General features: G+C 41.2%; 1 protein-coding gene across 1 annotated transcript in view; it reads right to left on the bottom strand.

Annotated features, from left to right (window-relative positions):
* LOC308512320 (centriole and centriolar satellite protein OFD1-like) overlaps positions 1 to 13,575 on the bottom strand; it is a gene marked incomplete at both ends in the record, with an annotated part of 142,442 nt that extends 128,867 nt beyond the window's left edge. Inside the window, 1 exon segment of the mRNA XM_081082100.1 lies at positions 13,533 to 13,575. Within this exon segment, the coding sequence (XP_080938226.1) occupies positions 13,533 to 13,575 (43 nt within the window).
* Between the last annotated feature and the right edge of the window lie 382 nt (positions 13,576 to 13,957).

Raw genomic sequence — 13,957 nt, 5'->3', positions numbered from 1 at the left:
CCTTTGCATTTGCCTGAAAGATATTTTTCCATCCTTTCACTTTCAGTCTGTGTGAGTCCCTTCTAATGAGGTGGGTTTCTTGTAGACAGCAGATGTATGGGTCATGTTTTTTTTACCCATTCAGCCACTTGATGTCTTTTGGTTGGAGCATTTAGTCCGTTTACGTTTAAAGTTATTATTAAAAGGTACTTGTTTGTAGCCATTCCTTTTTTTGTGTGGCTGTTTTCTTTCTCAGCTTTTTATTTCTTCTTTTTATATCAGTCCCTTTAGCATTCCTTGCAATGCTGGCTTGGTGGTGATAAACTCCCTTAGCCTTTATTTGTCTGTGAAGCTTCTTATTTCCCCTTCAAGTTTGAATGATAGCCTTGCTCGATAGAGTATTCTTGGATTCAGACCTTTGCTTTGCATCACTTTGTAAATTTCCGTCCATTCTTTTCTGGCCTGATGTGTTTCTGTTGAGAAATCATTTGATAATCTAATGGGAGATCCCTTGTATGTAACTTTTCGTCTCTCTCTTGCAGTCTGTAAGATTCTCTCTTTGTCCTGAACATTTGCCATGGTAATTATGATGTGTCTTGGTGTGGGTCTTTTCGGGTTCACCTTGTTTGGGACTCTCTGGGCTTGTGTGACTTTTTTCCTCCCCACCTCAGGGAAGTTTTCTGATATTATTTCTTCAAATAGGTTTTCTGATCCTTGTTCTTCTTCCTGTTGTTCTTGCACCCCTGTTATTCGTATGGATGCCCCAGTCCTGTGCTCAGGGGTGTCTCAGCGCTCAATTCACTGCCACCTCTCCCGGCCCCCCTTCTCTCCTCCGTCTCTCCACAGATTCCACTCCTCCGCACCCTCTCCCTCTCTTCAGCACAGGTGTGTGTCTGTATCCAAAATATCTTATGAACAGGATTCAGTGAAAACAAACAAACGCCGGCCACGGAAACGGGAAATGCTTGGTATCTGTAAGCTCTTCTCTTACCGGCACTGCATGGTCTGGTCAGCTCTTCAGGCTGCCCCCTTTAGGCTCAGTCCTCTGTGATCACAGAACCCAGCTCTCAAATCCCCCGATGGCACCAGGAATCCCGCGGATCTCCTTTCCCCAGTCAGGGGCTATGCCTGTCCCAAGGGACACGGCTGTCTGCCACGCAGTCTCGATCCGACCCTCTGGACTCAGAGGTCTGGCAAACTTTCCTGCCCAAATCCCTGGTTTTTTTACCTTTCCAGGGGAGTTCTGCCCTTCCCAGCTGCAAACGGTCTCACCAGCTGAGCAATTTCACCAATTAGGGTGGGTGTTATTAGTTTCAGCTGCTCACTCCATTTGCTCCGGGACACGACCTGGGACGTGTCTGCCTATATCGCCGCCATCTTCAGAATCCTGGATCTGTTTTTGTTCATCAGTTTATGTTGTTCATTATAATTCACAGATGAGTGAGGTCATGTGATATTTATCTTTCTCAGACTGACTGACTGGCTTTGCTTAGCATAATGCTCTCCAGCTCCATCTATGCTGTTGCACATTGTCAGGGTTTCTTCCTTTTTGCGGCAGCATACTATGCCAGTGTGTAGATGTACCACGGCTTTTTAACCCACTCATCTGCTGACCAGCACTTAGGCTGTTTCCAAATCTTAGCTATTGTAAATTGTGCTGCAGTGAAATAGAGGTGCATGTATCCTTTCTGATTGGTAATTCTAGGTTCCTGGGATATATTCCTAGAAGTGGGATCACTGGGTCAAATGGGAGTCCGTTTTTAGTTTTTTGAGGAAACTCCATACTGTTTTCCATAGTGGCTGCACCAGTCTGCATTACCACCAGCAGTGAAGGAGGGTTCCTTTTTCTCCCCATCCTCACCAGCACTAGCCCTTTGTTGATTTGTTGATGATAGCCATTCTGACAGCTGTGGGGTGGTATCTCATTGTCCTTTTCATTTGCATCTCTCAGATGATTAGTGACTCTGAGCATGTGTCTCTTGGCCTTCCTTTAGTCCTCTCTGGAAAAGTATCTTTTTAGTTCCATTGCCCATTTCTGTGATTGCGTTGTTTATCTTCCTTTTGTTAAATTGTATGCGTTCCCTGTAAATGTTGGAGATGAAACCCTTATCAGAGAGAACATTGGCAAATATGTTCTCCCATGCAGTGGGCTTTGTTGTCTTGTTGATGGTTTATTTTGCTATGAAGATGCTTTTTATTTTGATGCCATCCCATTTGTTTATTTTAACTTTATTTTCCATTGTCCCAGGAGCTGGTTCGGTGAAGATATTGCTTCAGCATATGTCTGAGACTCTGCTGCCTGTGGTTTCTTCTAATATTTTTAGTTTCCTGTCTTATCTTTAAGTCCTTTATCCATTTTGAGTTTGTTTTTTGTGTATGGTGCCAGTTGGTGGCCTAGTTTCATTTTCTGCACGTATCTGACCAAATTTCCCAGCACCATTTATTGAAGAGACTGTTTTGTCTCCATTGTATGTTTTTGCTTCCTTTATCAATATTAATTGAGCTAGTGGTTTCGATTGATTTCTTCGTTCTCTATTCTATTCCATTGGTCTATACGTCTATTCTTGTGCCAGTGTCAGGCAGTTTTGAGAACAGTGGCTTTGTAAAACAGCTTGATATCTGGTTCTGAGATCCCTCCTACTTTGTTCTTCTTTCTCAGGATCGCTGCAGCTATTTGAGGTTTGTTTGTTTCTTAAATATATTTTATTGGTTTTTAATAGAGAGTAAAGGAGAAGGATAGAGAGTTAGAAACATTGATGAGACAGAAACATGGATCAGCTGCCTCCTGCACACCCTCTACTGGGGATGTTCCCCCAACCAAGGTATATGCCCTTGATCAGAATTGAACCTGGCACCTTTCAGTCTGGAGGCCGACGCTCTATCCACTGAGCCAAACCTGTTCGGGTTCAGGGTCATTTTATTTTTATTACAGATGGATTTTTGGAGAGTTCATTCTAGGTCTGTGAAATATGCTGTTGGTATTTTAACGTGGAGTGTATTGAATCGATAGTTCGTTTTGGGTAGTACAGCAATTTTCATGATGTTGATTCTACCAAGCATTAACATGGCATGTTCTTTAATCAGTTTTGTCTTCCTCTATCTCTTTTTCAACGTCTTGCAGTTTCTGAGTAGAGGTCTTTTACCTTTGTAACGAAGTTTATTCATAGGTATCTTAATTATTTTGGTGGGATGATAAATGGGATTGTTTTTCAAACTCTCTTTGTGTAAGTTCACTATTGGTGTATAAAATACCATACATTTCTTGGTGTTAACTTTTTACTCTGTTACGTTGCCGAATTCATTTATTAAGTTTACTAATTTTTTGAAGGAGTTTTTGGGGTTTTCTATGTGCAGTATCATGTCATCTGCAAATCATGACAATTTATTTGTTATTTTCCAATTTGGGAGCCATTTATTTCCTTTTCTTGTGTGATCACTGTGGCTAGCATTTCCAGTACCATTTTGTAGAGAAGTGGTGTAAGCGAGCATCCCTGTCTTGTTCCTGTTCTTGAGGGAAATGGATTTAGTTTTTGCCCATTGAGTATGATGTTGGCTGTAGGCTTTTAATATAAGGCTTTTATATGGGGAGGGATGATCCTTCTATTCCCACTTTGCTGAGTGTTTTTATCAGAAAAGGCTGTTGCACTTGGTCAAATGCCTTTTCTGCACCAAATGATATGATTGTGTTTTTTTTTTTGTCTCTCATTTTTTTTTATGTGATGTATCATGCTTATTGATTTGAGGATATTGTACCAGCCTTGCATCCCTGGGATAAATCCCACTTGTTCTTGGTGTATGATCTTTCTAATGTAATGCTGGATCCAGTTTGCTAGAATTTAGTTGAGGATTGCATCATCACTGTTCAACTGGAATATTGGCTTGTAAGTCTCTTTCTTTGTGTTGTCTTTTTCTGGTTTTCGAATTAGGGTAATGCTGGCTTCATAAAAAGAGCTTGGAAGCGTGCCTTCCTCCTGAATTTTTCGAAAGAGTGTGAGAAGAATTGGTTTTATTTCTTCTTTGAATGTTTGGTAAAACTCCCCTGTGAAGCCATCTGGTCCAGGGCTTTTGTTTTCTGAAAGCTTTTTGATTACTGTTTCAATTTTCTCACTAGTTTTCGGCTTGTTCACGTTGTTTGCTTTTTCCTGATTTTGTATTGGAAACTTGTATTTTTCTAGGAATATGTCTATTTTGTCCAGATTAATGAGGGATGTTTAATGAACCAAAGACTCAGAGGTAAGACGGCCATAGAGGATGATTGATGCCAGACAGAGGGCTACAGCTCTCTTAGGCATGTAGCAAACTTTGCACTCTCACCATTGCTTTTATTGAGGTTTGGTACAAGGTTAGTGAATCAGCAGTTAATCAATTAAATCTTGTTTTGTTCTATATTATTACAATAGCTTATTGAGGACAACTTGCAGCTGTGCCCTCCCTTTCTGTTCCACACCCATGACTATTTAATCCTAGCCTTTCTCATGGAGGAAAATGTTCCTGGAACTCAAGATTGTGTGCAGTGTTGACCCAGCGTGACTCACTTGAAAGTCACGCTGTGCTCCTGATAGAACATTCACTTCTTCTTGGCAGGACTTCAGATCCTTGTTTACAAATGTCCTGCTACAAACCCCCCTTTTTTTTTCTTGCTTCATTTGATGGAGCATCAGTGAAAACACAGCTGTTTTTCTCCTAATTAGTTGCAATTAGTTGCTTGGTTTTCCCGAGTCCTTGGAAGACTAAATATAAAATGATACAGAGATAGAGTATCAATAATAGTATTCCAGCAGGAGCTCCTAAAGTAGCTTGTAAATGGGGTATAGGATTTAATTGTTGCAATTCCTTAACCATATTTTTAACACTTTTTTCCCAGTTAATTTATGCAATTTCTTTTGAAATATTTTTTGTATATGAGATTGTAAATTTAGAATTTCTTTTGTTAGATTTTTATGATTGAACATATGTTTTTTAACCTTTTCCCATGGAAACAGACTTTCATTCTAAGGTACAGGAGTAATGCAAATTGATGAATAATTCTAGTTATATTTCATATGAATTTTCTCTGCAGACTTACAATTTGATCATCTATCATTAATAAAAATGGTAATCGAACACAGGCTTGTGCAAACGCAGTTTTGTTAGCATAAAATTGTAAGGTGTATATCCCAGAGTTATTTTTATAGATTTGCTTATTTTATGCAAATATATGCTTTCAAAGAGTGTAAGGCAGACCCCAGTTTCCATAAGTCAGATTCAGCAGGATGTCCTTCTTGATGAGGTGTTGGGGGAGCAAATCCTCCATCATGCCATACGATGCTTACATTCGCTTGCGTGGATATGGACTTGTTCTCTCCTCTATGCCATCGTAGATCAGCTCCATTGGCTTTGGAAGGGGCAGAACCTGAAGGGCTCCAATCAGTGATGCTTCCATAGGAAGTATTAGATAAAACCCAAACTGTCTCTCCTCTACAGGATTCCCAATGGACTCAATCAGACAAGTGTGTAAACATAGGAACATGACATGGTGGAAGTAATGGAGGTGTACTGTTGTTATCCCTACTAACATTTTTAAACCCATGGGCACTCAGAAGAATCAAATGCCTGTTTTTTGTTGCGGTAATAGTGTTTTCAAAATGTTCAGCAGGGCTTGTGCCTGTATTGTTGAACAATGGTCTCCTTGACCTAAGCATATTGGCACTCGCTGAGTTCCAGTGGTATGATTTTCTATGACTCTACCTTCCTCTTCTGGTTTTAATGGACCTCGATCATCATAAGGTCCGGGTAACCAATTTGAGTCATTAACATAAATTCGAACCTTTGAATCCAACCAAGAAACACCTCTATTCGGTGGGGGATTAGGACTGTAAACCCAGTATATATGATTCTTAGCATTTACCTGAGTGGTTATTAGTGCAAGTATAGCAAGGAACAAAGTCGATGGCGTCACTTCTTTACCATGATGCCAAACCAGTTGTTCTCCCTCTTTCGTAAGATTCTTCACCTGACCCCAGGTTGGTACAGATGAATGTTGCGTTGAACATAGAGCTTTGCGGGTAGGAGACCCCATCAAGGTCATCTCTGAGAAATCCTTAGTCAGGGCACTTAAGTAGAACTTCCTTTTGGTTCCCATGTCTCCGCTGAAGACACCTCTCAGGAACCCAGAACTTTTCTTTACCTGTGGAAATATAAGCATATCCTTGCCCCCATCGTAGGACCCATGCAGGATCCCATGACTGAGAGGACTCATTATGATAAAACACAGGTTGATTGAATTCTTGTGAAACATCCTTTACCCAGTGTCGCTGAGCAGCAGTACTGTCAGTCTCATCTTGATTTTAAAAAATTAAAGTAAATAGAGCTGTTAATAGTCTTCATTTAGGGGATTCTCCCTGTTTTTGTTTTTTGATCATTTCCTTTAAGGTGTGATTTTGTCTTTTAATAATAGCTGGTCCTGTATTGTTACAAGGGATGCCAGTGATGTGAGTGATATGATGAAATTGAAAAAAAATGTTTGACATTTTGTAGATAGATATGCAGAACCATTATCAGTGTTAATATTTTGAAGTATTTCCATTACTGCAAAAGCTTTTAGTAAGTGAGTAATTACTGCATATTGAGAATCAGTGACAATATTTACAGCTTGAGGAAAATGTTGTAGTAATAAAACAATGGCAAATAGTTCTGCGCATTGTACTGAAGTGTATGGAGACTGAATTACCTTTGTTAGCTGTTGAAAATGAAAACCAGCTATTCCTAGCTTGTTTGCATTGGTATAAACAGTGGGGCCTTGAATTGGTTCATTAGTTATAATATGATGAGGCCATATTCATTCAGTTTTCTTAAGAAATTGTCACCTTTTATTTGTAGGATAATGTTTATGTATTTTCTCTAAAAAATGAGCACAAGCAGTTTGCTAGTTATCACATATTCGAAACAATTTTTGAATTTTTTTGACAGTAAAAGGTACTATAATTTCTTCTGGATCTAAACCACATAATGGTCTTAATCTTAATCTCCCCTTGTAAATAATTTGGCAAATTGTTTGAATATAAGTCTGTTTTATTTTGCTGTGATTTATGAGGCAAGAAAATCTATTCAATAACATTACTATCTTGAACAAGTAACCCTGTATGAGAATGCTCAGTGTGGAAACTAATAATTTAAAATTGTCTATGGAGAGAAGTCTATTTAATTGTGTTTGTTGTATATGCTGTTCTATCCAAGTTAATTATTTTTCTGCAGCAGGGATTAAAACATGTGGGCTATTTAATTCAGGTGGCCCCTTTAGGATTTGAAATAAATTAGTCAATTGATAAGTAGGTATATCAAGACTGGGTCTCAACTAATTAATGTCTCCTAATAACTTTTGAAAATCGTTTAGAGTCTCTAAACTGCCTCTTCTAATTTGAACCTTCTGTGGAATAATGGAGACATCTGTTAATTTTTGCCCAAGATATTTCCATGGCTCCTGCCATTGTTTCTTTTCTGGGGCTACTTCTAATCTATAGTCTTAGAATTTTTCAAGGAGGTATTGGTAAATCTCCTGTAATTGTGATTGAATTTCAGAAGCTATTAAAATATCATGTATATAATGATAAATTAGAGTATTAGGAAATCTTTTTTTGACTATTTCTAAAGGCTGATGCACATATGCCTTTCATATAGTAGGACTGTTGAACATTTCTTGTGGTAAGACTTTCTATTGATACCGTTGAGTGGGTTGAGCTTGATTTAAAGCCGGGACAGTAAATGCAGATTTCTCATAGTCTTGAGGTTGTAAAGAAATAGTGAAGAAATAATCTTCATGACTCTTCCTGAGAGAGAGCCTTTCTAATTGCAATTGTTAATCTTTTTTAAAAAAATATATTTTATTGATTTTTTACAGAGAGGGAGGGAGAGGGATAGAGTGCTAGAAACATTGATGAGAGAGAAACATCGATCAGCTGCCTCCTGCACATCTACTGGGGATGTGCCCGCAACCCTGGTACATGCCCTTGACCGGAATCGAACTTGGGACCTTTCAGTCCGCAGGCCGACGCTCTATCCACTGAGCCAAACCGGTTTCAGCTGCTATTGTTAATCTTGACAGAAAGTCAGTGTAAGGCTCCCCTGCTTGTTGAGTAATTTTAGTAAAAGCAGAAGATGCCTTTCCAGGTGTATCCACTCTCTGCCAAGCTCTTAAACAACATAATTTATCTGAGTGATATGCAAATCTGAAAAAGGTGCCTGTGCTTGCAATCGCCCATCCTGTCCAGACCCAGTTAATTCCTGAAATGTTTGTCCTGGAGGCTGTTTTGCTGCATTTTCTCTAGCCATAACGTCAGCTTCCTCTCTCCACCATGTTTTAAATTGTAAATATATTCCTGGATCCAGTACAGTTTAGGTCAAAGCTTCCAAATCGAGGGGAATTAGCAAAAATTCCGAGGCATAACTAGTAAGTAATCCCATCACAAACGGGGAATGCATGCCATAAGAATTAATTGCCTCTTTTAAACTTTTGAGAGGTTTAAACTCATGAGGACTGAGGACTATGAGCCACATTAGCATAACCATTTGGATATTGGGGATATTATTGCAGATCCTGTGGCATTGGCTGCCGCTGTATCAGAAATGCAAGGAAATCATTATCTCTTCTCTCCATGTGGGAGGAACAATCTCATCTCCAGGTTCTGAATCAAATAATATTTTGTTTATTTCAGTAGGCAAGGGCAGCTGGAATTGCCTATGTGCCCCTGTGGAATAATGTGGTGGGTCTGGAAGAGGAGCCGAGGGAGTTACTCCGGGCTCCTCTGACAGTGGCTGTTGAACTGGAAAAGCATTTTTGATTAATTCCTGTAACTTATTAGTGGGTTTAACATGAGGCGGTGGGATACCACATATTAAAGCCTTCGTATGAGTCAGCAAATCTTTTAAGAACTCTTGTTTGTCATCCCTTGTTTTGATTTTCTTTTTTAATCTCGTTTGTTCGCTACCACTTGAATCAGTGCTACTAGTTTCACTTTCTGACAAATCCTGGATGTCCTCTTTATCAGTCTCTTCTATATCTTCATATCCCTTCAACTTCCGTTCAAAATCTTTCCTTTTTTGGTCCGTATTATTTCCAGGAGGCAAAGAAGGCATGTCTTTATCAGTTTCACAAGCAGAGTAAGAACGAGAGCTAGTAACTTTAATTGGAGTAGCCTTATAATCTGCTTTTGACTGCAAAGATTTAAGAGCCATAGTAATCAAAGTACACAAGGACCAAACTTCCTGTCCTATAGGATCTCCATTCTGATGAGCGTGATGTAGCGCATGAACCTTTAGATTTAACTGATTTCTGCCTGTCAGCTCAAACCAATAACAATGCCTTTTTATTTCTCTAGCTAATTTCCTAAAAGTGTCTTGAGACACACTAACCCCAGTGCTTTTAAGCACTGAACGCAGCAGAGTCATATATTGACTCTCTGCCGTTGGGGAGTTCCCCAATGCGCTGCCTGGCTTGCCGAAAGTTTTGCGTATACCATTGCAGACTTTTTGCCTTTCAGTCCTGTGCGTTCCCAGTACTTACCTTAAGGTCCCTATTTGGGCGCCAAGAGTTGAGGGATGTTTACTGAACCAAAGACGCAGAGGTAAGATGAGCACTCAGGATGATTGATGCCAGACAGAGGGCTACAGCTCGCTCAGGCATGCAGCAAACCTTGCACTCTCACCATCGTTTTTATTGGGGTTTGGTACAAGGTCATGTGTCAGCAGTGAATCAATTAAATCTTGTTTTGTGCCCTGACTGGTTTGGCTCAGTGGATAGAGCTTCAGCCTGCGGACCCAAGAGTCCCAGGTTAGATTCCGGTCAAGGGCATGTGCCCTGGTTGCGGGCACATCCCCAATAGGGAATGTGCAGGAGGCAGCTAATCGATGTTTCTCTCTCATCGATCTATCTCTCTCCCTTCCTCTCTGTAAAAAATCAATAAAAAATAAAATAAAAAAATAAATCTTGTTTTGTTTATTACTAGAGGCACGGTGCACGAAATTCGTGCACTTAGCGGGGGAAGTCCTCAGCCTAGCCTGTGCCCTCTCGCAGTCCAGGAGCCCTGAGTGGATGTCCAACTGATGGGTTAGGCCCACTCCCCATGTGAGAGGCTCCTGCCACCACCGCTGCACTTGGCAGCAATGAGCCGGGCTCAGGGCTTCTGGCTGAGTGGCATTCCCCCTGTGGAAGCGCACTGACCACCAGGGGAAGCTCCTGAATTGGGTTTCTGCCCCCTGGTGGTCAGTGAATAGCATAGCAATCGGTCGTTCTGCTTCTTGTCTATTTGCATATTAGCCTTTTATTATATAGGATTACTATAGCATATTGAAGACAACTTGCAGCTGTGCCCTCCCTTTCTGTTTTACACCTACAACTATTTAATCTGAGCCTTTCTCAGGGACGTAAATGTTCTTGGAACTCAAGATTGTGTGCAATGTTGACCCAGCGTGACTCGCTTGCAGTTCTCGCTGTGCTCCTGATAGAACATTCGCTTCTTCTTGGCAGGACATCAGATCCTTGTTTACAAATGTCCAGCTACACAGGTTGTCCAGTTTGTTGGAGTAGAGTTGTTTGTTGTAATTTTTTACAATCCTTTGTATATCTGTGGGGTCATTTGTTACTTCACCTCTTTCATTTATAATTTTGTTTATTTGGGTCATCTCTTTTTGTTTTTGTTGAGCCTGGCTAGCAGTTCATGATTGTTGGTATCCTTTCAAAGAACCAGCTCCTGGTTTCATTGATCTTTTATATTTTTTTGGTCTCTTTGTTGTTCCTTTCTGCTCTGATCTTTATTATCTACTACCTTCTGAGTACTTTGGGCATTTCTTGTTGTTTTCTTTCTAATTGATTAAGTTGCAAGGTTAGATACTTCATTACCATTTTTTTTTTGTTTTTGGAGGTAGGCCTGTAGAGCTATGAACTTGCCTCTCAGGGCTGCTTTCATTGTATCCCATAGATTTTAGGATTGTGTGTTTTAATTGTCACTTGTTTCCAGGATGCTTTTCATTTCTTCTTTGATCTCTTTGATAACCCAACCATTGTTTAATAGCATGCTATTTAGCCTCCAAGTGTTTGATTTTTTCATTGGTTTTATTGCAGTGGATTTCTAGTTTTATGCCATTGTGACCTGAGAAGATGCTTATTATGATTTCTATGCTCTTGAATTTGAAGAGATGTTGCGTGTCCTAATCTGTAGTCTGTGTTTGAAAAGATCCCATGTGCACTGGAGAAGAATGTATATCCAGTAGCTTTGGGATGAAATGTTCTGAAGATGTCAAGTCCATCTGAACTGGAGAGTCATTTAGGATTGCTGTTTCTTTGGAGTTTTTTTTGTTTAGAGGATTTATCCAGTGGTGTCAATGGGGTATTAAAATCCCCAACTATGACTCTATTGCTATGTGTCCCTTAATACCTTCCAGAAGTGTGTATTTTATGTATTTGGGTGCTTCTGTATTGGGTGCATATATGTTTACCAGAGTTATATCTTCTTGTTGAATTTCCCCCTTTAGTATTATGTAGTGGCCTTCCTTGTCTCTTGTTATGGCCTTCACTTTGAGTTCTATTTTGTCAGATATAAGTATTGCCATCCCAGCTTCTTTCTCATTTCCATTTACCTGAAACACTTTTATTTTCCATCCCTTCACTATCAGTCTGTGTGAATCCTTAGCTCCGAGGTGGGTCTCTTACAGACTCCAAATATATGGATCATGTTTTCTTATCCATTCACCTACCTTATGTCTTTTGATTGAAGCATTTAATGTTGTTATTGATATGTACTTGTTTGTCATCATTTTTATTCTTATATATTTGTTTCATCTTGCCTTTCTGTTTCTTCTTTTTACGCAGTCCTTTTAGCATTTCTTGCATTGCTGGCTTGGTGTTAATAAACTCTCTTAGCCCTTTTTTGTCTGTGAATGTCCAGATTCCATCTTCAATTTTGAATGGTAGACTTGCTGGGTATGTATTCAGTCCCTTGTTTCACATCACTTTGTATATTTTATTCCATCCCCTTCTGGCCTGGTGTGTTTCTGTTGAGAAATCAGTTGATATTCTAATGGGAGATCCCTTGTAGTTAACTTTCTGTCTCTCTCTAATGGCCTTTATGATTCTTAGTTTGGCATTGATGTTTAATTATGATGGGTCTTAGTGTTGGTCTTTTTGGGTTCATCTTGTTTGGGACCCTGTGTGGTTCTTGCACTTGCATAGTTATTTTCTGGCCAATATCCGTGAAGTTTTTGTCATTATCTCTTCCAACATGTTTTCTATTCCTTGCTTCACTTCTTCTCCTTCTGATATGCCTATGATGCAGATGTTGTTTTGTTGGGTGTTGTCACAAAGCTCCCATAGGCACTCCTCTTGCATTTTAAACTTTCTTCATCTGACACGTTAGTTGCCTCCATTTCATTTAACTCCTTTTCCGTAGTTTTCACTTTATTCATTCCTTTGGGGATTGCTTTTCTGTCTCCCTATGTTTTGTTGTAATATTGGTATTGTATCTGTGAGCTAGATTCAACTGCTTTGCTACGCAGGTTCTTTTGGGGGTGTTTCTAATGGTGTGATCTCTCAGGTCTTCTGGGATAGGTCATCTAGTGGAGCTCCCTACTTGAGCTATTTGGGTTCTCTTGAGGTAGTTGGGTCTTGACTGTTAGTGTCTTATTTGTGGATGAAGTGTTATCACGGGTTAGCAATGTGACTGACCCCCAGCATTGTTTTGCAAGGTGTTTTGGATGTGATTATTGTTCCGGCTCTGGTGGAAAAGGTTTTCTGAGGTCTCACTGGTATGTGCTCACTGTTTGTTCCCAAAGACCATTGCCTGGGATTAAGGAGTCTTGGGGCCTGCGGCTCAGGAACTGTGACTTTAGCTGGTGTGGTGTGACCGTCGCTGGATTAGCATTACTCTGAAACTCACTATGAGGTCCCAGGCCTATGAGTGTGCGGAGGCGGGTATCTCGTAGTTTGTGGTTGAGGCAGTGGGATTCTGGCCAGTGTGATTTCCCTCTGAATCACAAAGGGGTTTAGGATCCAGCAGCAGACTGTCCAGAGGTAGGTAACCCGGGGTGTGTGGGGGGGAGGGGTGGTGCCCTGCATCCTACTGAGGGAGCCATGCACCCTCAGTTGGAAAGGCATATGCCCAGTGATAGCACCAGGAGCTGTCTGCAAGTGGTGTGTGCTTGTGGGGCCTACACACTGGATCCGAGTGATTGTGCTGTGCCTCTGGCCCGTGTAGGGAGAAGTCCCATTTTCTGCTTTGGGGGATGAGCATCCATAATTGGAATTGGATGCCCAATGCCTGCTTACAAAGGTACCCAAGTATCGTCTACTGGGGCAGTGGGCTCAGGGGGCCCTTGTGCTGGAGCAGCGCTACTGTGGGGACTGGATGCCAGCATGTTGTGCCTTGCAGCAGGCTCAGGGGACTTGCGTGCTGGATCAGTGCAATGCAGTGACCAGAGGTCTGCAGATGGAAAGGAGGAAGTCCGACTATCTTCTGCTGGGCCATTCAGCACTTGGTTGGATACTAGTGTGCTCAGTGGCAGGTCACAGAGGCCCTGAGAGTTACCTGCTGGTGCAGTGGCCTCAGGGGGCCTGCGTGCTAAAACCATGCGACCATGGTGTATGGTGTTTGGCAGTCGGGATGGGGGAAGTCCACATTTCTACTGCTGGGGCTGTGCAGCCTTGTTTGGATATGAGCACGCCCAGCTGGGGCTCAAAGTGGCATCAGGAGCTGCCGTTAGGGGCAGCAGTCTCAGTAGCCCTGTGTGCTGAAAAGACGCAACTGCGGTGTCCAGAAGTCAGCTATAGGAAGGGGTATATCCCAGTTTTTGCTGCCTTGTGGTCTTGGTTGAAATTGTGTGTGCCCAGCAGGGGCTCACAGAGTCACCCAGGAAATGTCTGTTGGGGTGGTTGGGCTCAGGAGGCCTGGACACTGGAAAGGTGCAACTGTGGTGTCCAGAGTTCTCCAGCTGTTGGGTGGGAAGACTCAGT

This window comes from Myotis nattereri (genome assembly GCF_964212035.1).
Source record: "Myotis nattereri genome assembly, chromosome: Y".
Lineage (NCBI taxonomy): Eukaryota > Metazoa > Chordata > Mammalia > Chiroptera > Vespertilionidae > Myotis > Myotis nattereri.
The sequence above is the reverse complement of the archived record's forward strand: the minus strand, read 5'-3'. Positions and strand labels throughout refer to the sequence as shown.